This window comes from Pieris brassicae, chromosome 10, assembly GCF_905147105.1.
Source record: "Pieris brassicae chromosome 10, ilPieBrab1.1, whole genome shotgun sequence".
NCBI classification, from domain to species: domain Eukaryota; kingdom Metazoa; phylum Arthropoda; class Insecta; order Lepidoptera; family Pieridae; genus Pieris; species Pieris brassicae.
This window is the reverse complement of record NC_059674.1, coordinates 11,656,837-11,683,764: the sequence shown is the minus strand read 5'-3', so window position 1 is coordinate 11,683,764 and position 26,928 is coordinate 11,656,837. Positions and strand designations below refer to the sequence as shown.

Genomic DNA, 26,928 nt, shown 5'->3' with positions numbered 1-26,928 from the left:
GGTGTTTCCGAACCAATTCGACTTAGGGTCCTTCAAGAAAAGAGCGTACAAATTCTTAAAAGGCCGGCAGCGCACTCGCGAGCCCTCTGGCATTGAGAGTGTCCATGGGCGGCGGTATCACTTAACATCAGGTGAGCCTCCTGCCCGTTTGCCCCCTATTTTATAAAAAATAAAAAATAAAAACCCAAAAAGTCGACAGCGACTGTCGACTGTCAGGCACAGAAGGCTGATCACATGATGATTTACAAATGATCGTGAGACAGATACAGAAATCTGAGGCCCAGACCTCAAAAGGTTGTAGCGCCATTGATTTATTTTATTATTGATACAATGGAATATATATAATAGCTATTATACATTTTATTAATTAACCAAATTTGCCATCGCGGAATTTAAACTGAGATTGAAGTGATACAAAAAGAAGTACAAAGTGAACTGTGTGCTTTCTGGAAGTGCATGTTTTACTTAAACTTTCAGAGAAACAATTTATTAAAATTACAACGTCCTTATTTTACTACACGGGTAGAAACTTTGCGAATCAGCGATTCTCAGTATGTAATAATATTTTAGTTACCTAATTCATATATCTTATACAAATAACATGGCCTCACTTGGCCGACTAGTTCATGGCGATTTACCTCTAGTGAGATTAGATATGTACGCAGGAGGTATTATGGTGAAAGTTCACTACACTTTCTCTATCCATAACTATCACGCTATGATGGGAGGATACTACCTGATCACAGTATCACCAGACCAGGCATTCAAACATCGAATAATTTTGGCGTTTAATGGCGTATTTTTAGCCCCACATAGGATTTGAACCATCACGATCTGTTATTTAACATTACCACTAGACTAAAGATAATAGTAAACTATAAAAACTTGAATAAGGATCCGGTGTATCGTTATTAAAATCAATTTCTCAAGTTAAAATCTTGGTGAATTCGCTGGTTGTTACACGAGCTAAGTAAAGTTGTCAGCGCGTCTGGCGTATTGCCAATGGGAATCGAACCCTGTGCTAATGGAGCGCACTCCCGATATTGTTTCACTCATGAAATTTAAATTTGTTTCTTGTACTTTCAGACTGTTGATTTTTCTTTTCTAGAATATTGATTGCGGACACAATGCATTAAACATTGAGTTTGAAGATAAAGTCAAATCAAATGTTTTGTATTCAACGAAATTACCCACAGTTCTTAATTTGTATTCTTTTTCTGAATTCTATATGTACATATTGATATTAAATCAGTGTCGGATTTGTGGCTTTTGCGTGCAAATCTCATACTTGAAGTCATAGGTTCGATGCAGTGCAATGGACTTTTTGTTTATGTGCGCATTTATCATTCGCTTGAACGGTAACGATACTGTCCCTGCAGGAGATGCCTCTCATCAGATAGTCATCACTCATCAGTATTGGTCTGGACAGACATGCCCGATACACTTTAAGAAGCTTAAAGGAGAAAAATTATTTATTGAGTATTTTACCTTAAACATAAACATTACAAAAATCTTTTTTAAAAAGTTCAACGAAATTCACATTACAATATGTCGTTAAGTTTACGCACGTAACTATGAATGAAAAATAGAACGCGAAGATAGAATTTTTCCAATACAAAGTGAGTGTTTCGACACATTTATGGTGCAGTTATCGATTCGGCTCAGTTAGGATCACGGCCTAGCGATTTCAATTTCGATATTTTATTGGATTTTCTTCATAAATGTCACGCTTGTTAACCCTTTTATTTATCTCGGCTACTATCTATTCAATGGCGTCATAAAAATACTGTACTCACTGAATTGTGTGTAGGGAGACGGGAGATAGAGAAATATTATTTACTTTATTAGATTAAGACGTTTTATGTGCCTTCAAGTCTGGAGTTATGCTTAACATATGAGAACTATTAATTTTGCATAGTAACCGTTAAATAATTACTACTACATACTCTTTATAGCCTTTGACCTCTGAATTCAGCTAATTTTATTTAATTACTTATGTTTGTTTATATGCTAGTAGGTGATCGCCTTCACACGACGCCGGTTTTTTGTCTAGGATAGTCTCGATAGTCAGAGAGATCGACAAATGACATAATGAACATTCATTCGTTTGTAATAAAAATAAAATGATATATTACACGAAAAAGGCGATTTGTCGCGTCCGAATGTTCACGCAATACGAATGTATCGTTTAACAAACATAAATGGCGACCGTTAGCTTGGTTTATTCGCTAAGTGATGTTGTGAATATACTCTAGTTAATGAACTTTTGTGCCAATGTTGTACACATAAGTTATGAGAGGATTTATAGACACAGATTTAGTATGTTTATACAAAATGTAGGTTAAACCACCGAATAGAGAAATGAGGGAAGGGTAGACACCGCAAGCGTGCGGCATCTATTAAACGAATCAATAGAGTTTACTAACAAATCGGCAGACACATTTTTTTTTTTCAAAATAAATATTTTTTTTATTTAATTCACGTTATAGTTTTAGGTGCTAATAGATCATAACAGAGTGTCCCTTAACAGATACTGTCAGTAGTATTATTGGACACTATGTTAAATATCCTTGATGTCACAGTGACAAATCAATGTTTTCAAAAATTTTATAACTGAATATAAATGAAATTGCTTCTATTTTGATTATTTTTTATTTTATTACATCAATTTATTGGTGGTGCTACAACCTTGTTAGGTCTGGGCCTCAGATTTCTGTATCTGTTTCGTGATCAGCCTCGTGTGCTTTATACACGCCGTCGACTTTTTGAATCTAAGGCAAGCCGGTTTCCTCACGATGTTTTTCTTCACAACCTTCCTTTTAGAAACTCAATTGGTGCACAGCCGGGGTTCGAACCTACGACTTCAGGGATGAGAGTCGCCCGCTTAAGCCACTAGGCCATCACTGCTCTGTGTTGATTTAAATTAATCAAAAAACATATAAACGTTATACTATAACGTTTTCTAACCAATCCCATTATGCTTTGACCAAACCATTGTCTAAGGTTTTTCAAACAAGAGGACCGTCTGCGACCAGGTGTCCTGCCTGCCACTTTGCCTTCTATGATTAGTTGAAGGAGCTCGTAATTTTTTTAACTGACGTAAGACTGAATAGTTTATAAAATTGTCAGGAGTATTTAAAGGATTATTTTTATCTGTTGTATACGCAAAGTATAATTTAGTAAATATTCACTAGATTTTCCTGTAATTTTAATTCGCCACTAAATTCAAGTTTTTAATTCAGCTTCGAATATTTAATTTTCTTCAAATGCTAAGTTATTTATATATCGTAGAGATGAGGTAGTCGTTTCGTGTGAAGTGTTGGATCGTCGCCAGGAGGCAGCACTAGTCTCGGATGTATACGTTTTATTGGAGTTGCGAGTTTTCAATTTGGACAAATTAGGATTATTTGGTTAGTTTCGAGGAGATTTATTTTATAGGCATTCGGAAGTTTTAGAAATTGCTTTCTTAGATAGACTTACCATTACGTGTGGAAAATCATTGACTTTTGCTAAATGTGTTTTCTTAGATGGAGCTTTTAGGCGGTTATTTTTACAAAAAGTAACTTTTAAATAGTTCTAATACGTATATATTTTCAAATTAATAAAAAATCTCGACTTTAAACCTTACCCATAGTCATAAGACAAGAAAAAGTTATGTTATCATCTAGAGGCATGTATATTTGTAACCTTAATACATATAGTTACTTCAGCTATAGTATATGTGCGTCAAAGTTATAGAGTATAGAGTCCCAAACCTCAAACAACGAAAGCACTGTCACCGATATAAAAAGGCGAAATGGCTTGGCTAAAGATGCCATGTTTAAGCAACATTTAATTTAGGAATAGGTATCAAAACCAAAATCAGATGGATACGGGATCTAATAGGCATCCCCTATTTTCCTATATGGAGCGGAAACACGAATTATCCTGGCTCAAGAAAGGCTAGAATTGATTCCTTTGAGATGTGGTGCTAAAGGTGAATGTTAAGAATACTGTTGACTGTGAATACATGGATCTTGATCCAACTCCGCATACGGACTCACCTGTCTACGATATGCCGACAAAGGATTATCTCATATATCGGCCATATAATAAACAGAGGCAACGAGGTCTAGGAGAAACTAAACATGGTTAGTAACACAAAATGAAAAGGTCTGGTGGCCGTTCAACAACGAGAATGATCGATGCAGGGAACGACTCATCGTCTTAAAAAATGTACTGTGTAATAAGAGAGGCACAGGACGGAAACCGATGGAAACAGATATTCGGCTCCAGATGATTTATTTCTGACCACGTTGTTCAGACAAGAGCTAGCTGACTGAAGAAAGAGAAATATAAAAAGCCAATACTACAATAAATAGAGCTTTCTCTCGTTCACTTTGCATTTTTATTAGCTTCTGCATATTGGCTATCGATTTAATGTTTCAGGTGAAACATCTACTACTATAAACTATAAATATTTATAGTTAGGTCTAATATTAATATGTAAATATTATAATTAAAAATTATCTCACCAAATATGATGCGATACAATACAATATATACGGGAATTATGAAATGATTTAAGTAGGTCGATATCTCGAGTGACAATCGTAATCAGCGAGAAATATTATACAGATTAAACAAGTTTATTTATAGACCTCCAACACATTGTGTTTGGTACTGCTACACCAGAGACTATATGATGTCAAAAACTATATTCTTCAATCGGAAAGTTTTTGTACTAATAAATTGGGTTTAAATAAAACAAAATCTTGAGTAACTAATTTATTTACATATTCACATATAGTATATTATTTAATAACATTTAAATACATATCTTATCTAATACATTGGCGACAGGGTTTACGTAAATTGACGTTTCAACAATATTGTCCATATTAATATTTTCTTATAAATGCATTCCTGGCTGAGGGGATTTCAGCTTCATTTGTTTTATAACGGGCATTCTAATTTTAAAAAGAAAATTAGATATTAAAATACATGGCAATACTGTTAAATTGCTACTGATAAATCTAAATCCTTGCTATTAGCAATCGTCTTTGGTTGAACTTACTCGAAGTATCTCTTCTTCCATTTATAGAACGTAATAATGAAAAGCCATATAACGACATAGACAGACTATATTTATGCTACATCTATGAAACAAAAGTTAAATGAGTAGGTGTTTTATTGCGTTACTCTGAGTTACGGTGTATTGCGGAGTTTATAATTACCATAGATCCAGTTGGAAGTTAAAAAATATCACTGCCAATGCTTTTTCAAATCAGTTCTTAACTAATCGAGCATAAATTTCATAGATAAGATGACTTATATTTATCCATGTATTAAATTTAATTTAATGAACGACTATGAGTATGAAATATAGATGTACAACGTACAACTTTGGCGAAACATACGCGTATGAGCTAATGTTTATTTTATTTCTACTTGGCAGAACCTGAGATGCCCGTACAAAACATGAACTGTTTCACCGTATACCCTTGCAAACCGCAAAAACACAGAAGATACATGCTATTTACAAGAAAGCTTTAATGTAAAACCTGTGGCAAAGTTTTAAAGAGACTCCGGATTAATTAACAATCGTTTTTATTGTAAATTAATAATGTACGTTCACAGCACTGTTATTTTAACTGTGTAAATTAAAAATCTTTGAGGCGCCGTAATAATAGTTTGTCATACTCATCAACAAGTTCTGAATCAAATGTTATTTTGATACACTTCCTTCTGATTTTTATTAAGGATAGTTTAATTGTACTATACTATTTTCAGCTAACACTGGTAGTTTTAACGAAAAAACAATTATCCTTTTTTAGACCTATTTGAACATCATCCTTTTAACTAACTAAACTATATTAATATTAAATTTTTTGTGTCTGTATGAATTTTTAATGTGTTGCGTGAAAGGCAAATGACAATTGGCTTCTAATCCTATAAAAACAAAGGATTTTACAAAATATTAACGTTCTAAGTTAGTTGCTCGTATTCATTGTGATTTATATTTTCTATTATTATCACATTTTGTTTGCGAATTCATTTTCTAGTATATTATGAAAATGACAATCTATTTTAAACTGGACTTTTCGAATAGCCAATTAAATTATGGCCTTAATAAACTTAAAAAAATAGTTTGGCACAAATTGCACAGCGTTGTACAAATACCGACACTGAACTTTTAATTTAACAAAACAATTTTCAAATTGTTAAATAATATTCAACTTAATTATTTATTTTCATCAGTACAAAATTTTTGGGATCGTTTATTTTCGTATGACGCTGTACATGGGATTGATTATAAAGGTTTGCTTCACGGTCGTACAACTATCACAACATGAAATCGACTGAGTTTCTTCATGGATGCAGTAATCATAACGATCGCACCAATAGCATGATCCAAAGAGATGATAACAGGAGGCTGTTTGTAATTTGGGCACCTGTAAAAAACATAAAAATCAAAATTACGTCCTTATTATATTTTAAATATTATCAAAAATAGTCTAAAACGTTATTAGAGACTAGCACGAGAGTATCCTGGGCTATCCGACGTGTTGCTCGAGTACAGATCGTAGGTAGAAAAAATCAGCCATAGAATTGTCAAATGTGTCAGTAAGAAGAATAGCACAAGAGTTGACACGGGTTCCGTCGGCCAGCGGGCTACGAATTAGCCAAAAATATCTTGAGGATATTTCCGGAGTAGTTGTCGCAGGTGCCCGGTGGGAAATGCCAAGCCTATCAGGACAAAAACAAATTAATGAATGGACTTTATTTAAGTAAATAAAGCCGTTTTAGGACATTTGAAATTCCTCTGCTGCCTAGTTTCTCGGCTAAACATCTGGGTGATCGCGTGCCTGATAGGCTATTAGGGGCACTATGTGAGATAATAACTTAAGAGTGATTGTTATAAAACTTTTCTTAGTGTGTCTTCACAATCATCATTGGTAAACTGTGTTTGATATAGCTTTATAAAATGCGATAGCTGTTTTTCATCGATTTGCATTTCGTTTAATTGTGTTACTTTACCTGTTATAATTTATTATCATACCACAAGGACCAATTTTTATCTGTTGAGGGTTTATTTTATGGGTTGTCATCTATCATTGTTATGTTTAAGATTTAAGAAAACTATAATATCTATGTGGATAACCACTACTGTTTCTCTCCCATTTCTGTTATCTTCTTTTACCTTTAAAAACGTACCTGAGGAATCCTCTCCCGTGACTGAAGCGGGATGGGGAGTGTCTTCTTTAATATATATGGGCTCGCTCTGACGCGCATAGATGTCAAAAATAGTCGCCACACATCCCAAGGTGAATTGACTGCTATCCGGAGGTACCAATGTGTATCTGGTGAATTAAACTTTTCAATTTAGAGTAAGTATTAGTATATTTAATATTGGGCAAAATTACTAACATACTGTAGCTAAAGAAGAATTAATAATTTTTACTTCATGTCTTTTTATTAGCGAAAATATTGTTTATATTGTATATACTACTAAGTAACTGTCTAAATTCCGTTTCTCTTATAGATTAGAAGTAAAAGTAGTATTGTTAAGGTCAATAAATTCCTCATTCTTCCTATTCATTATTCTTATAAACTTTTATAATTATAACGTAAAAACTCCAATAAATGAAGAACCTTGTACTTTAGACCCACTCTAATTGTCATTAAATGCTTTTAAAAATCACTAAGAAACATAAAAGTCCTGACCTGACAATATTTAGATCCTCATTCTGCTGTCCATATACGGCATGGTCCTGATACACTCGATGCAGGCCCGCGCTTGTATAGGTCAATCCCACCTGGTACTGCTGGGTTTCCAATAGCGTCAGCTCCAGATGGCTGAAGGCTCCCCGTTCCTTGAAGTCATTGTTTGCTGATCGCCATGATATGGTCTCTGCTATCTGAAATTTTAAAATAAATTTCCTTATGATGGTGTATTATATTTTATTGGTTCCAGTGAGTGATATATCTCACTATCTTACTGCAGAAATCATTCGCGATTCACACAGTTGCGATCTGAAGCTTCCGGAAGTTTTTTTTTTAATTTCGCGTAAATTCTCGGTTTTTACCTTTATATCGATTTGATATTGCCAGTATTGCTCCAGATCGTACCTGGATACCCCAAATACAGGACATTCTATAATGAGATGTATTAATGTCTGACTTGTTTGTGGGTCGCACCTACATGACTTCAAGCTAAATATGTGCGGGTATTCAGCAAACGCCCCATGTCCTGTTAAGAACTGCATCATTTTCGGGCTTGGTCTTTTTAATAACTATGTAGTCCTCCATTACTTATAAATAATTTTGTTGTTGTAAAGATACAGCTAAATCTTTGAACAGTTTTGTTTTTTATGCCATCGTGTCCAGGGACTTCTTCTATCTCACATTTTTATCCAAAAAAAAAATTATACATGTCATTAATTCCAATACACTAGTTCACGATCTTTGTACAGTTTGTCCCGCGCCGATATTGTTTTCTGTATAACTTCTTTCCTTATGTGAGAAAGTGGTATCTTAACGTATTTCATCTTCATCCCCAACTTGAAGGCAAACGAAGGCAATTTATAATAACTAATTATTCATGTGCATTCATATGTGAGTGAGAGGTTAACACAGTGAGACCAAGAGACCTAAGAGAAGACTTTCAGCAGGGTAAGACTCATAGGTGAAAGGCAAAAAGCTTACAATGGATTATAGGAATATTGACAGGAGGCAGGGACAGGATCCGGTTATTGAGAAATGTGTTTTCTTTCGAGATCCTTTCTGTTCATTGTTCAGGTTTGCCACGCTTTGAACGTTTATAAAAACAAACTGCAAATTATTTATTTTTTATTAAATTAGTTACTAGCATTAGCCTTTATCTTTTGAACTCTCGCTGTTTGCCTGAAGGGTCTTGACAGCTCAGTTTGGGTTGTTTTAGCGTCCCTAGTTCAGACGAATTAACGTTTTTGAGGACCGCACCAACCCGAATTTGTGACAAACAACTTTTTCTTTACCTGGTCATCGACCGAATCCAACCAGACTTCACAGTTGAACGGTATTTCTAGGAACGAGTTTCAAGTTATTAAGTAATATAGTCTTAGTCGTAGTATTAGTAAATCTTAGACACTTACATTACTACATTACATTAATAATAATAATGACTTTGAAATCAGTATTACTATCGAAATAATCTACTAGTATTAACGGCTTGACTTTGACGTTGTTATATAACTCTGTCACATATAAAGACAATGACAGCTGACAGTAACGGCATTGCTCCGCCATATTGAATATAACAAATTTCTAGCTTATAATCACTAATGCTTCAGGACAGTTTTTTTATTTCCAGCTATTCTTAATTTAATTGCCTTTTCCATTAAGACCTTATTCAAGCGATGTTAGTAAAAGTTCGCTGCAAAAAGTAAGTTAATGAAAAGCAAACTGACTATTTTTAAAGTACTTTTAGTGAGTAATTGTGTTCTAAATAAGTCGCTAGATAAAAACTGTGAAATGAAAACGTCTGAAAGTTTCAACAATAACGAGAAACTCGGAATGACTAATGTATTCGATTCGAAAACAGGGTATTTAAAATTCATGAACAATCATAAGTTGTTCGCGAATCAAAAGATATTAGCATAGACACAGAATATTACAAACAGTTACTGTTTATTAAATGTCGTCTCCTGATTTTGGAAATCAATACTGGTTTTTCAAAGAATTTCTGTCAGTAAAAATTAGCATTTCCCGAAATATTGACTGTTTACCGATCAGATATCTCTTTAAAGACCTCGTGGAAATTAATGGCAAGCTCTTAGTGAATCATTGGCAACATCGGCGGAGATAACGTTCTTGCAGAGGCTTACTCGTCAACTTGCGTAGTAAATTTCAGGTTAAGAAAACACTTTTAAACCGGATAGAAGCTATGTATTATTATTATAAACTTATAATTATTTACATAATTTTAAATTTAAATTTTTCCGACGTTTCGTGTGCTTTATAGCGTACGTGGTCACGGTGACTGAAGACAAAAGGTGTTGAATCGTAATGTGTAAAAGCTATGTTAACGAAAGACAATACTAAAATTTCAGGTTTTAACAGCATATTTTGTGTAAACTATTTAAAAAAAGTAATACAATATTATATAACTGACCTTTCGTTTAAACGTTAAGGCCAATCCCTACTCATTACAATAAGCTGTAGTTTCTGATTCCGTAGACAGAAGTAATGACCGCTTTACAAAACCCTCTTGAATGGAAAATCTTCGAATATAATTAAGTGTAGCGAATTGTGAGTTTCATCTCAAGTTTGGTTCTTATTTAAATAGCAATTCTACAGAATCTGCCGCGTTGCGAATATTAACTAAGGCGTTTTAATCAAACTGCAGCCAATAGCATTCTGATCGCATTTTGAAGAACATTTAGCTTAATGTTAAATGGTATTTAAAACAGTTTTTGTTCAGTATTGTACTATTACTACCATCCTGTTAATTTATCTCTTGGTAATATTTTACAAGATATAACTCTTTAAAGTAGCTTTAGTTTATGTACGATAGATAATAAATAGAATATGAGTTTATTTGCCTTTATTCACAGATCAGTGTACCAGATGTACGTGGGTTTTTATTTTATTTATTAAAACTTTGTTGCATAAACAAATAAGATAATACATAAAATTATTATGTAACGGATGGCATTACCGCTACTCAGAGATCCCTTCCAGGCAATCCTAGTAAGTGGAAGAAGTGCATAACCAAATAATATAAAATAAAAAAAATAGAATTACCAACCAACCTTACTCTAAAATAATACAAAAAAACAATAAAGGACCTTACGGATTCATGAATTGGCATGCATAATAATAACAATTACAAGTCACGACTTTTAGCATGGCACACGTTCAAAAGATATCATATATGTGATTTAAAGTTAATAAAGCATTTTGAATAATGGCTTTATTCAAACGTTAATCATGGCATGATCATCATTAATTTAGCCGGTTACATTATCATCAAAATAAAGTATGATTACAATCGTCAACTAGAGTTAGTGGACTTGAAATATTATGAATAATAATTCTTAAGCAGACGTAAAAATGAAACCCTTTGAGCGAGCCCTCTCGGGAAATCTTAGATTGTCTGTGAATCCACCGCGGACTCAAAAGCTGGAAAATAAATTTATGAAAGCATAACCGATGATAAACTATTATCCCTTTTTCACTCGCTCACGAGATTTTGTTTCGAGAAATATGGATTCTTGAATCTCTTTTGGGAGTCCGCTTAAGTTTTCAAAACATAAAGCAATTGTTTGCGATATTTATTTTGTCTGCTTCGTATAACAAAAGGTCGATCCGTTTGATAGCGTACCGTTTATTGCGAGAACGCAAGCACTAGAATTATGAACGTCAAGCGAAAATAAATATAATGAATACATTTTTGTCCTATTTTTAAGCTGCAAAGCGCTTAAATATTAACTGTTACGGAAATTCCAAATCTAACGTTTTACTTAAAACTCTGCTTACAGCACATGATAAGGTGTGGAACCCCTTACAGAAGGAATTTGTTTACGAAGAAATAAGATTGTTTCCTTTAGAAGCATATATGTGATAAGTATTCGAAAAATGATTCTTGTATTGTTTTAAAACAAAAATACCAACATGTTGACACGCATATTTATGGAAAATTTATAGGTTGGTCAGATAAAAAAAAGTTTACTATTTTTAGAAGAATAAACATTGTTAGATTATACTAATGAATGTTTCTTTAATTTAAACCACCTATCAAAACAATCGGAATAAATGACTGGAAATGGCGCGGAAAACCGTCACCAGTCTGTTACTATTAGTATTTCATTATTATCTGACATTAAAAACGATACTAATAAAAAAAATTGGACACGATACGTTTTTTTGGGGACCACAGTGATCGAAATGCACCTATAATGATTAGATTTAGAATGCAAAATAAAAGACTAATCACTGATTTGTCTCTAATTCAACCAAAAGCAAACGATATAATCCGTCTTTCCATTTGATCAATCATAATCAAAGGAAAAGCACCATCGTTTCCTCTTTCATTTTAAAATCACGCCTTTTTTGCGCCTTAATAACATAAGAATAACAAATCAATGGCGCTACAACCTTTTAAGATCTGGGCCTCAGATTTCTGTATCTGTTTCATGATTATTGGTTAATTTAATAGGCAAGTCGGTGATCAGCCTTCTGTGGCCGACGTACGCCGTCGACTTTTTGGCTCAAAGGCAAGCCGGTTTTCTCACGATGCTTTCCTTTATCGAGCGAATATAAGCTGCACAGAATGCCTTCATAAAATACTGCATTTATTATTTAGTAAGAATATATTCAGGTGTCATTGATCAACCGCAACTTGGGTCAGCTGTAAAAAAATGTTCTACGGGAGGCTTTAGCACTTTCGAGCGATCTCTTCCAGGCAACCACTGTGAGAAGGAAAAAATATTATTATTAAATTGGATACGGCAGGCAAGAAGGGCAAAAATACATGTTACACATAGTTGTTGAGACAAAACAAAAAATGAAGGAAAAATAAAATAAACAAATTTAACCTAAAAAATAAATGAATCACGATAACTTAAGATCAGTCTCTAGTTTTTACTAATTCTTATTAAAATTCGATAAAATCTACACCCTCAATACGGAAATAGTTGTTTTAATAAAACAAAAAAAAATATTTTATAATAATCAATTGTGTTTGATCCTCGACTATTTGACCACCCTGCTTATACAATATATACTTATACTATATACTTACTACTCTACAAAAAATTCAAAACAAATTTAATCACTTTCCATTTGCCATTTCTCTCAAACTATTTAATCACTTTCCTAGAAGTTATAGGTCATTGCCGCGTAATTATTTCAAGGGGAATGTGATTAATTTTTTAAAAGCAAGATGCCTTTATAGCGTGGCCTAGTATTTAGACCATAAGTTTGGCACCAATCTAAATAACTTAACTAATAATTATGACATTATGTTAATGTTCTTATTATATGACATTATTAAAATTAATGTGACATCTGCAACCTATATATTGTAGGCTGATCGTGCGGATTTTTATAATTCATCGATCTGATTGTATCACTATAGTAGAAAATAAACAATTTTATTATGACAACGTTACTTTTGTATACATTTACAACAAATAAATATAATAACATTAAATCACCGTGACCTTTCATTCATAATATTTATACTGTCAAAGATTTTCTATATAAGTAATCACTCAATATTTTTCCAGTACATTTTTTTGGATAACTTAATTAACAAACTACAATAGTACAATATTCAAAGGTATTATGACTAAATAAGAATACTTTAAGTAGCATAAGCAATTTGTAAGTAAGTGAAATGTATTAGCGCGCCGGGTACCTTATACTTCCTGCAACCCTGGGGTATACAACGAGTTGGCGAATGTGCTTTTAATAACACCGTATGGTTATGACTTGCACGGTGCTTCGCTAAGCTAAATCACATATTAATGTATTATCTGAATAAATTCTACACAAGTTAGAATAAATTTGTCTTAGGTATTTTTTTTGTATTCCTCAGGCAGTTTTTATGTTTATTTTCGAACCAATTCGACTTAGGGTCGTTCAAGAAAAGAGTGTACCAATTCTTAAAAAGCCTTGCACTTGCGAACCTTCTGACCATGGGCGGGTGGTATCCCTTAACACCAGAACCTCCTGCCCGTTTGCCCTCTGTTAGATTAAAAAAGTATTATATTTTTTATCTGTACATATAAAAAGTATAGTTACCTTATGGTCATCAAGTATCCACGTGATGTTGGGAGCAGGATATGCTTCATCAACGGAGCAGTTGGCACGAATGATGTCACCTCGGGAGTAGCTTCTTTGTGCAACTGTGATCCGAGGCGCCCGGAACGGCGGATCTGGTAGTAAAAAGTCATAAATAAATGAAATACCTTAATATTATATTGCTTTGAAGAGAATAAGGAATTATGTGTTTTGTCAACCTATATATGAATGGTTTATTTATGCTTAGTGTATTTTATATTTTTGTGTCTAGACGTCGCACGGGCGTCCTTGCCACGACAGGGTTACAGAAAACACGGTTCATTGACGGCTTTAAAATCACACTATTTGGGTATTCTGATGTGGATTTATTTAGTTATTTAAATGGAACAATTCCATTTCGCAAATTGAAACGTTTAATGAATATTTTTTAATGCCAGGTGATTGTCGATTTAATACGTAATTTGTGATTAGCAGAGTTCTAATTCAAAATTACAACTCGACAAGGCGTTCAAAACACACAGCCTATTTAAACAAGGCCAAATTAGGGCAAACAGGCTGTTTGCATCCTGCAACTGAGTTTAGTGCGCGTGCGGCACTAAAGTTTTCATATCAAGTAATAACAGTTTCCGTGACAAATGCTGACTCAGCACTTTCTGTCCAACCGTTCTCAATACTGAAATTCTCGATTCTATCAGAAAATTGTATAAAATATTTTGCCTGTATAGGCATTTCTTAGACTACGAATATTTGTTGTGTTGGCAAACAATCTATGACTGCTAATAAAAATATTTTTTTAAATAACGCTTGTGACGGTTTCATCAATTATTATGACATTAATTTATAAGTATAAAATTACATGTGTTTTAATTAGTTAATAGTAAAATAAGGTAACAACTCACCTAATCAACGACTAGAAAATACTGGCCGTAAAAATATACGGCCAGTATTTTCTAGTCATTTTATATATATATACAGCATTTACATATACTCAAATACTTTAATACTTTTAAAAACGGCAAATTAGAAAAATATATTATTTCAATGTGTTGTACCAAATAACGTTAAGAGTATTTCATACAGTACCCACGAACACTAATGCATAGACAATAAATAAAATAGACCCTTTATTTACAATCCAAATTCTGTTTAAAAAAACAAAAAAGTCAAAGGTGTAACCCCAGATACCACCCGTTTGATTATCTTGATGTCTCCCCAATGACTATGTAAACAAAAGAATGAAATCAAAGTAACAAAATATTTAAAAAAAATACTAAAATATAATTTTCTCAGTTTGGCTTGTTCTTAAAGATTATTGAACCATTATATTTTTAAATGAAAGTCAACAGATTCCAAATGAAAATCTTTAAAATACGCTTTTTAAAACCCTGATATACCACGTAATTTATCTCGGCCAACAAAAAAGGAATTGCCGTTCAGAACAAAGCACTACCGTTGAATTACCATTCAGTCTGAGTTTGAAGTATTGCAAGCGTTTACTAAATTCTGTGGTAAGCTGAATTATGGTTGCAATGAATTACTACTTTGGTTCAATAAGCCAATATGGTTTTTAATGTAAAACTTAAACAATAAATGACCGTTTATACTGTAATATAACAATCTCTGTTATAATTTACACATGGGCAGCATTTTGTTACCAATTCACTTGAAATGTGAACTTACAAAATGAATTACGAAAGTAAATGCAATTTACTTACGTAATCGTGCATTATAATGTATTTGAAATCACATTCTATCGACCCATAGAGGATTATGTTATATGAAAACACTATTAAATTAGTTAAAATAATAATTTAATATAACGTTCTTCGTTAATCCCTTTTTCGAGTTACCAGTCACATACTATGTTTCTACTACGATGTATTTAATTTAGTTAGTAGTAGTAGTATAGTAATAGTAGTAACTATTATAATAATATAACGATACATCGACTTGCCCCCACAACCGATCAAGGCATAGCGGTTTTGAGTTCCATAATTGTTTTTCTTTGGCCAGACAAAGTTCAGACCTTGACTTCTCCTGCCATTATAATTCCTACCATTAGTAGTTTGTTTAGATCCTAACCCGATCTCTCCTGGTAATATGTCAAGCACAAGTTACTATGTCTAGTCGGTTAAGAATGGACTTATTTTTTTTATTTAATTTGTGGTCAGTATAAAATACTGTACAATTAAATAAATAGAAAGGCAACCACTGAGAGGAAAGAAATTAAAAAATGCGAGAGCAAGAAGTGCAAAGCTACATGATACGTGCAATCACTAAGAAATAAATTATGGTACAAAATAAAGCATTTACAACATATGTAGTCAATCAAAGGACACATGAAAAGGGATAAATTGTCATATACACTTTAATTTATTTTAATATAAATACGTACCAACAACAGTTAATCGCGCAGATCGTATGTCAGTATGAAAGAGTGGTGCGTCAGCGGACACCTCGCACTGGTAGTCACCACTTAGTCGCCGGTTTAGGTTCACGATTCGGACTTGTTGGTGATCAGACTGAGCTAGCTGCAACAAAATATATCAGCTATAATTTTCATTCCTTCTTTCTTATATATATAAAGAAAGGAAAATAATTTTTGAGACCTTTAAGACAATTATTTTAGAAGAACTTTATCAAAGTGTTACATTATATATAAACAAACGCGGGTTAACTACATCTTTACTATAGGTACACATACTATTTTAACTTAATTCTGCGTGGATCTGCCTCTATATCATTCTTCACTTCGAATCCAGTTGTTAATAAGCCTTCTTTGTCAACGTCATCAACATGTCGTCATCAGTGTTACTTAAGCATTTGTGCACAGGTTGAATCTGAACCCACGACCTCAGAGGTGATAAACAGTTATCACTCTTTAAGTGTCACTAACTTTAATGAAATCAAAAAGTCATTCATTCCTGTGGGTAACTTAATGTACATTTATGAACGTCAGAAAAAAGTCTTTGCTTCTAAATTTACATTAAACTGCTAGTTCTCAAATCAAGGGCGTAGAACGGATGAAAAGAAGAACCAATAAACTGTGTGTCACTCTTTTAAATCGCCAAAAATTTACTAATTGTTTGTTAGCTACCAATATTCCATACTGCTATTCACAAGTTAAAACAGGTTATTATTGTAATTACATAAAAATAAGGAATAAATAAAAAAAAACAAACATTTTACCTCTATCAGCAAGGCGTGGTGAAATAGAAGCATGCAACTACATTACTGAAGGACAACACGCACATACATATCAAGTTGAATCATGGTAGAAAATAGTTAATACATACCCGCGTATACAAAAATCCAAATCCGACTCAAGTAGTACCCGGTTTACGAGTACAACGCATGGTCATAGAACCCTCCGGCATATTGTATGGAGAGAGGTAACTCGACGCATGACCATTATATTTCGATATTCCAAAAGTAAACGGATATTAGGGATATTCTAAGCATATTATACTCGTACTTTATAAACGTGAACAAGTTCTTTAATATTGCTGAAAACTACTTTCACTCAAGCAGGTACGAAAACTTACATCAACCGACGCTCCGGGCAGCGGGAATATCATGTATGGTGGCATCTCCCTCGGGACGTATCTGTAGAACTCTATCTCCGCCCGGTACCACCGTATGGAGTAAAGGGCAGCACCCTCCAGGTCATAAGAGCATTGTAGGACTGCCGACTGACCCTCGCCAGACAGTACTGCACGAGGGACCGAAATTGACAAGTTTCTTAAGGACCACACGCCACCTGCAATAACGAGAGAATAGTTTTATATATATATATAATATATTACTTTGCATAAAACTGAATTTAATATATGTCTTAGAAATTTGTTTATAATTAAATTTCCCCAAACAAAAAAATACTTTGATTATCGTATGACCACTGAATTTCGCTGATCGCTGAGGAAGTTGCTCTAATATTGTTAATAGTTAATATTTTATTATTTATTACTAATACATCGCATTAGTGTCATGGTAAATATTTAATTTATACTGAAGCTTCATTTTCATCACGGCTCAATTATTATTTCTACGTTATGTATCGTTATTTTATAATCGCATTTTCGGAAATTTCTAAACCTTATACAAATTTAAATTAATATTTAATTAGTTAAATTGATTTCTATTCAAATATTAGTATTCTATTAATTAAAATATAATAAATAAAATATGTTATTAAAAGGAGTCCCTTTAGGCAAGTTTCCGACGATACTGGCAGCGTTCCCCTTTGAATAGCTAGACTAATTCTTTGTCCGAGGTAGCTGCCAGCTCTTCGGTCTCTTGTGATGCCGACTAACGTTTTTGATATTTCCTTAAAAAACCTTTTAGCGCTAGGACCCCACGGACCAAGGGTCTCAACACCGAATGGGACGTCATTTATTACATAGTAGAAAAAGTTATCGGCGATACAAGCTAAAATCTCCTTAATACAAAAATTACCCTTTTTTTAAAAAATTTAAAGCACTTTTAACAGAATGTTACCGGTATTATTTATTATATAAAACTCAAAGAGTGAACACAGGTGCGGTCCGATTAGTTGCCTTGCGGCCGCCTGTCTTCCGTCGCGGTGACGCGGGTCAACGCGACTAATATCTCGGATTTGTTACAGCCATTGTTCAGTAAACTACAGCCTTATATAATTTAGTGCTATCGACACTGGTGTAACAGTTACTTCACAATTTAATTGTTACGGTAATAGTCTTTAATAAAATTATTTGCTTTGAACATGAAACGAATATGGCTTTATTGCAGAAAAACATGTAATAGTCAAGCTACATACGTATAATTTGTATTTACAATTTTCATAACCTACAATTTAACCTACCTAACCTAATTATTACTATAATAAAAATTAAATTAAAAAGTTTGGTCCCTGTGGCAGTGTACTGAAAGGTCAAAAGGTAAGTAGTAAAGGGCAGCGGATGGCCGGAACGGGTTCTACTACTAGATACTATTTCCCTTCCTTACATACAACAGTGTAACACAAACCGGCAACGGCTCTTGTAAAAATTGTCAAGTTCCCAACCACTATAAATCCATTGTATTTTTACTACTCTCATTTTTTTGTTTTTTTTTTATAAAAAAACATTATTGTAAACAAACGTTAAGCCGTTAATTTTATTTCAATTAAATGTGTTCTTGTACCTTATCATTTTAATGTAATTACTATAATATATATAGTCAATATATATATTATGTCTTTTTAATTTTTACCATATGCAATTGATTGCGGTTCATGTCTTGAGTTACAATCTAGAGTATGTACAGGCAAAGTTAATAGAGAATAATTGATTGGACAGCCGTTACAATGATTGAGTATGAGTTTCGGGCCTGAGTGTTTTTCTATGATCTATAGGTACAATTTACGTTTTAACGTTACATGTTACGATTTTATATTTGTTAACGTATGATATATATTTGATAATTATATGTAGGCAAAACGATATCACAATGGCTACATACTAATTAGTTGATTATTATTAGCACATTCTCTTACATTGTCACTCGCAATATGTTCCCAGGAATTTGAGATGATCCTCATAATACAGAAAGGTATACAGCTGATTATTATTTACTAAAATTTAATAATATTAAACACAGTACAAAAAATATTTACGTTGTAGTAATAGAAAGTAATTCAATTACACTAGATTAATGATATTGATTAATTAATTATTTAAATAAATTTAATTTTAGTTATTACATTAATACCTGTTTTCTACATTTAAAATATTAACAAAGGAAGTAGTCATTTATCGGACGGATCAAATTTAATACAAGAACTGTCAGTTTTGTCCCAGGCCGCTGAAATATTGTTTCCGGCAGAGCGTAGCATTAAGATTTCTCCACGAATGCCTTTTTTCGTTGCTGTTTCCGGGATTATATACCCAAGGGACTGTTGTCTTGTAAACTTTCATAATATTTGCCAGACAAGACTTTTTAAGCCTACATTATTGTGCAGTTTTAATAATAGCAAGAAAAATATCCGTTGGGAATTTCACTGCGGATATTTTACAGAAGGTTGTATAAAAAAATACCGTAGTATTGACTCATACAACTAAAATATAGTTATATGTTATGTGAGTTTAGTCATGAAACGAGAAAGGTCTTTGGTCCTGTGTGTGACGACGGCGTTTGGAGTATTTGCTACAATGAGGAACTTTATAAAATTCTAGTCGATGTCAACATCGTCCATCGTCGAACAAGGTTCAAGTGGCTGAGACATGTGCGCCGAATGGCAAATGACAGAACTCGAAGGTCCTTACTGAACTCACAAACCGCTGGCAAGAGAAAACCCGGAAGACCGAGGCTGCATTGGTGGGATGGAGTTGTGAAGGACCTCGAAACAATAGGAGTTCGTAATTGGAAGCAGGAAGCACTGTATATATTGCGATGGCGAAGTGTACTTGAGGAGGCTAAGGCCCACAACGGTATGTATAACCATTGATGATGGAACGAGAAAGGATGGATCAACGCAACTCTTCAGAAAACTCTCCATAGTACTTTGAAGAAAACGCCTTACTACGGACACGCGTGGAGAGAGAAAATAAAGTTGATCGGTAATACATTATGACTGACAATTCACCAAGCCCTTCACTTAGTTTTGTCTTTGGTTAACATAGCTTTTACACATTGAAAGAAAACAATTTTTTTAACCGGATTAAAGCTATTTGTATTTAAATTTAAAATTATGTAAATAATTATAAGTTTATAATAATACAAATAGCTTTAATCCGGTTAAAAAATTGTTTTTTTTCAAAGCCCTTCACTGAATTGTGTGCTAATGGAAGAAGCTGGCACTTGGGAGTACTGGCTTAGAGATGTGAGCAGTTATTTATTAGTTATTATTATTCCATATAAGTCGAAAGTTATGTCGTATGGTTTCTACTGTGGAATGCTGTTGCAAAGGTTCAATCCATATTTGTGTTGCAGCGGGCTGTTCTGGTATCTGTTGTGTTTCCCCAAGGGAACGGAATAAGTTTAAGGAATTAAATATTATGAAATTATCTGGTCAATATATTCTTGAAACCTTCTTGTATGTACAAAAAAATATTAACGATTTCCAAACTTTTAAATGGTGCCTTCACCACTATAATACGCGAAACATAACTAATTTAAGCGTACGACCAACCAGGTTCCAGAATATAAACCACTCCATATATTATGGGATAAAATTGTATACATTTTAACAACAAACTCCCCAGTGAAATTAGAGAATTATCACTGAATTAATTCAAAGCTATCGTTAGACGTAAATTAATGAATAAAGCCTTTTATAAATTTAACGAATATTTAAACGTTGCCAAATGGATTTGCGGCAGTTCAAACAATTTGTATGACTCGAAACTTAGCGATTGAAAAGAGTAGTTGAGAGTCTCCTGCCAGTTCTTCTTGTCTGCACGCCCTTGACTTGTGAACTGGTAGTAAATGTAAATTTAGAATCAATTTATATTTTTTTTCTATTATTTATTAAGTGTACTTGTTTACCTATACAGGTATTTCAGTATATATGAAAAAAGTTATATTTTGAAGAATCAAGGCCTGTAGTGCTGAATAACTAAAGTTAGTCTCTAAATACGACATTTTTAGTCACTTTGAAGCACTCCACATGTATCAAACCCAATCACCTAAGAAAACACTTTGAGCCACACGAACTATAATTACATTCGGATCCAGCACGATTTAGTCACAAAGGATTTAATATCGGCTTCGGCCACAAGGGACGTGTCGCACCGACACTTAGCAAATTATGCACGCCTTCTCACCGCATACACCAATATCTCTACACCTGCAATCCATAACACACCCTATTTCATAGAAATAGAGGCAGAAATTCTGTGAAAGATTATAAAAGGCCTGTAGATGACAGTACACGACCTGTTATTATAATACTGTGTCAGATACGTTTGTTAACGAGCACTTGGTAAAGCCTCGGTATTTCACTCATTTAGACGTGAATAGGTGAATTTAAGGATATTATGTTCCTGAACGACCTTACCGTAAACTCCTAGTAAGAACGATCATAGTAACATCAAGTATGTTTCTATATATCTTTACTTCTTTATATATCAATGTAGTGTCTAATTTTGTAAATAATTATTAATAATTTCATACAGATGTATGAGCAGTACTGGCCTAGTGGCTTCAGCGTGCGACTCTCATCCCTTAGGTCGTAGGTTCGATCCCCGGCTGTGCAAAAATGGACTTTCTTTCTATGTGCGCATTTAATATTTGCTCGATTTGTGAAGGAAAACATCTCGAGGAAACCGGCTTGCAATAGACCCATCACCTACTTGCCTATTATCAAATGATCATAACACAGATTTATTTATTTATATTTTTTATATACAGATGTATAATACAGTTTTAAATATTTATCTTAAGTATTGAAAATTGCTTAGGAACTATTTTAGTTAATACTTACTTAAAAGTAACATTAATTTCATTGAAATATGAGAATACTGTAACAAAAATTAATAAATATATAACCTATATTTTCATAACGTATGTAATAAAAATAAAGAAGCAATTCAAATATTCCACAAATCTCCTTCAAATAAAGCATTTACCTCTCTAAATTATGTCCAATACAACGTTTCTTAAACTCGAATAGCATAATGATCCACATGAAACCATTAGCTCTCATATCACTCCGCATAAAAACGAAATCGTTCATAATGCCTCGATATAAAATGAGTGAAATCGATGTCATTTGGTTTGGATACGTGCGCCAAATTGCCCGGAATCGAGTCCCACTCGACGCGCCCTACTTACAACTCTGGCCATTGTGACACAAATGTAACATCTTATGTTGATGATATTGTACACTGGGGTACACACAGGTTCTCAGTAGCAAGCTAGTTAGCAAGTTAGTAGCAGGTTCAATGAGCTTAAAAGACCTCTATTGTGAAATTGAAATTTACTTCAACAGTTGTTTAAAGATCTCAGGTGCTGACATTTGATTACCAAGCCAAAATTATTATTGTTTCACCAGTAGTAGAACTCTCTATTTATAAGAGAGATAGGAGTAGTTTGTACGAATAAAGGTCAATAGAATCAGTTCAATCAGGTAGCTCTCACCTATCAACGTCAGATATTAGGAAGAATGTTAAAGTAATAGCTCGGTAAGTGATTCGTGAAAGATTAGCGAAATCACTGCGAGCAGGTGAATAGGCAATAAACCCAAGTATTTTCCGATAAGTTCCGCGCATCACGACACTGACTCGGCAATCTACTGATGTCTAGATGATGCTAGTTAGTTCTGATGTTTCTTGCAAATAGCATTCTAATAGGGTTGCTACCTTTTTTGCTTTTAATTTAATTCAATTTATCTTTCAGTATTTCATATTTTTGCAATGTATACGTAATACATTACTATCGGTCCTTACACGTCTTATAAAATAAAACCTGCATTTTATTTATTTTATTAAATTACTTTATTTATTTGAGTCCGGTCTGCTTATTTCTGACAAGAACTTAAACAGTCGTGATATGATACATTTTTACTGAAGTTTTATTTTAATATGTAAAACCAAAGCCAATATTGATATTAATACTTTAAAAGTCCAGTTTATAGATAACGGATCTATAAAGTATAGACTATAGAGCAACTAAGCAATATTATTCTTAAATAGTAACTTCATAATAATTCTAAACTTTTTTTCTCCCTATTAGTATATATTCCCCATATTTTGCAAAATGGCAACCCTAACAGTATATAAATAAGTGTGCGTGAGTGGTTCTCATCAGAGTAACGAGCAGGAGCAATAAGGGAATGAGTTCATAATGTCCACCAATATGTTTGCCATTCTCCAGCAACGCCGAGGTTTTGTTACAATTTACCTGTTTTTGTTTGAGTCATAGAACAACAAGAAGCCTTTGCGACATTCATATAGTAATCTGAAAAAAATTATTATTTGAAAATAAAGATTTGTGTTCCTCATATATTAATAAAAATGTATTATAATAATCAAAGCAATCGGTTTAGGTAAAAATCTTTCACGAATTTGCTGACCCAAAAATCTTACTAGCTGCTCGCGGATCTCGTTTTATGAAACGTCTACGGCGTAGCACTACGGAAGAAGTGGCTACGAAAGCGTAAATCTCAATACACAAAAGCTTTACCTTTGATATTTATATATATATATATACCGTATAAACTTTACAAAAGCTTCTTGCGATTCATTATTTACTTAATCTCTTAAATATTTCATATGTCCTCAGATATTTTGATACTATTACACATTTAATATTATATTTCTAGATGAGAAATAGTTTTCGGTATATATATAGAAATTATATAATTATAAGTACCTATGCTCCACGATTATCTGCGGTTGTTTGTTTATGAATTATAAACAATCTAACACCACCACCAAGAAGTATTTTTCAATTGAAACCAGGTGACAACGACCGCGCTTGATCAAACTTTTTAATATATTTTGAGATTTGTGATAGAATTTTCAAGTAATATTTTATACTCGTAAGTCATTATTATCATTCAAAACGTGTCACCAAAATGTGACAAATATTTTATCCAAGGCATTTCCACGGCAACGCACAAAAAGCAGCAAGTAGGCCAAACTGAACAAACACTAGAAATTTAAAGGACTTAAAAACGTTTAGCGCGAACAAAAGAAACTCGTTAAACTAAATAAAAGCGAGTAAGTGGGACGAACAGCCGTCGAGTTTAACAATTATTTATTATTGTTGTAATATTTGGGCTGCGGATAAGCATAACTTATTGTGGCGAGGTAAATGTGAGGACAATGCTACAGTTAAAAACTCATCTCTTTAAGTGTTTGTAAAATAACAATGAAAACAGTATTAACGCAGATTCTCATATTGGTAATTTCTTATATAAGCCCTTGATTATTTTTGGGTAGGGCGGAGGCTCAAATGAGCTGGTTTATGCATACAATGTCTATAAGTAAGTAGGGCACTGTTTTCATAACCATATTTATCTCAAAAATTTTAACACATGTTTCATGTTATGACATGAAATAAAGAATAATAGATGCCTGTAATATTGAAATTAATATCATATTTCTCTGTACTTTTATGACTCTGAATTTTGCCGACCGATCAAACGAAATAAAGCAACGTCAAAATTTCTCTCAGAATTGTTTAGAGTACATACTATGAGGTTTAATTTTTTGTGTTGTAAAAAACGCTCCATAATGTGTCAACATTATTTCGCAGTAAAAATAAACTCGCAATGTGAGTAATGCGTGCTTGTTATACAGCGTGTCCCCGCGCAACGTCACACGGATATTATTATGTGCCGGTTGTGTCAGCATTCATCTTCGCTTTTATGAGTGTATCCTTTACGCCGGTTTTAATAAATAATAACTTTTCCCGCATAAAATCAGCGTTTTGATCCTTTTTGTGTTGCCCTGAGCTTTATTACATTGCGATTTTAATACAAAATCATGTGATATTTTGTAAGTGATGTATAAAGTTTATTTTTTGTGTTATTTACATACTTATATATATTTAATACAAATATCACTTAAAATGTATAACTTCACTAATTTGTCACTTTTTTTATAGCCTAATATCTGTAACTATCATACGCCAGCTTAGGGTCAAAAGTGTGTTGGTTTTATGTAAATGTAACCTTTTAAACCCAGGACTCAAACGCATGACACTGGGTTCAATATTAGGCTCATAGATAGCTATCTGTGGGAGCAGCTGCTCGTGCTATTTTTAGCTGACTTCAAACAAACGTGTAATTGTTCTACATAAAGCATGTCAGAACCTAAACTTCAGTAATTACCTGCTTGCCTCATCAACCTACTTTTTAAAGTAATTATTAAACTTATGACGCAGACATTATACTGAACATTTATCTCAAGAATAAATTCTTACGCACCACAACATAATTAACATAACACTGCTGTATTCCAGTAACATACGGTGTGGTGAGAAATGTTTCCATTAAAATTCCTGAGATTAAACTCGCTCCAATATTTGTGTTCTCGTCGTATCCCACTTAATTCCATAGTTTTAATGAAATCCGCCACACATCATCGAGACTAAGGCAAATTTGAACCCTTGGCTTGCCACAGACTAGTGACTATGTTGATGACAAATGCACAGATTACATTCCAATAAAAATTTGCAAAAGGATGATACCGGTGATTCGGTACAACAATAATCACGACTTTCATCGTTGTATGAGTTTATTAACGGTATCTGTATTAGTTTAACGCAATGACAGTTTAATAATAAATAATATTATTTAAAACCAAGTACTTGACTCAATGTCCTATATCCCTTAGATGGGGCAGAGGGCGTCCACAGTGAGTTTCCATCGCGTTCGTCTTTCTGGCTCTCTTTGCCTCATCAGTATCTCCCAGCCCGCAGTGCATCACCAGTTTGCTTGGGACGGCCCGCTTCCGTTATCTTTGCCGTTTCCAATCAAGCGCCTGCTCGGGGATATGATTGGAATCTCTTCGGAGTATATGGCCTATCTATTTCTACTTGCGTCGCTTGATCTGCTGGCTGATCGAGATTTCTCGGCAGTGCTCCCAAAGGTGTTCGTTAGAAATCTTCTCGGGCCAGAATACGGTGAAGTCAGCGGTTGACGAAGACTTGAATTCGGTGCTAGAATATGTCTTTAGTGACATAGAGCTGCATAGATTTGACGTTGGATCCAAATATTTTACTACGTGACTTCAGCCATACAGGCCGAAGATGTGCGAAGGATTCCCGGGCCTTGGCAATGTGTGAAGAAATATCTTCTTCTGTACTTCCAGCTTCATTTTAAATTCTTGTTCAGAGTCCTTAACTCGAACAAAAATCCCGAAACTCTGTCGTAATAGAAAAGTAACGATACATTTTTCTTTAGAAAACTTAAGAAGCGATCCGTGGGCATATTTGGATCTAAATGGAATCAAGAACATATATAATTTTAGACTTAAACTTCATAAGCACTCGTGTGTTCTACATACATAAATGAATTCAACTTGTGTCAATAATTTCACCACTGCAATTTCCCTCTACTGTATGAACCAAATTTTACATCATAACTAAATAACTGAACTTCAGAGCTAACAACACAGTTATAAGGTTGAAATTAGATTACAGACAACGTCAAGTCAATTAACTAAGATGTTAATGCTCAGATTTGATTGAGTT

At 33.5% G+C, this 26,928-nt stretch overlaps 1 protein-coding gene across 1 annotated transcript in view; it reads right to left on the bottom strand.

The window, feature by feature from the left end:
- Positions 1–4,777: 4,777 nt before the first annotated feature.
- LOC123715800 overlaps positions 4,778–26,928 on the bottom strand; it is a 142,563-nt gene continuing 120,412 nt past the window's right edge. Inside the window, exons 2-7 of the mRNA XM_045671112.1 lie at positions 17,316–17,530; positions 16,166–16,301; positions 13,771–13,904; positions 7,708–7,901; positions 7,198–7,343; positions 4,778–6,434 (exon numbers count right to left, since the gene is read on the bottom strand). Of these exons, the coding sequence (XP_045527068.1) occupies positions 6,367–6,434; positions 7,198–7,343; positions 7,708–7,901; positions 13,771–13,904; positions 16,166–16,301; positions 17,316–17,530 (893 nt within the window). The 3' untranslated portion in view covers positions 4,778–6,366. The remainder of the gene's footprint in view (positions 6,435–7,197; positions 7,344–7,707; positions 7,902–13,770; positions 13,905–16,165; positions 16,302–17,315; positions 17,531–26,928) is intronic.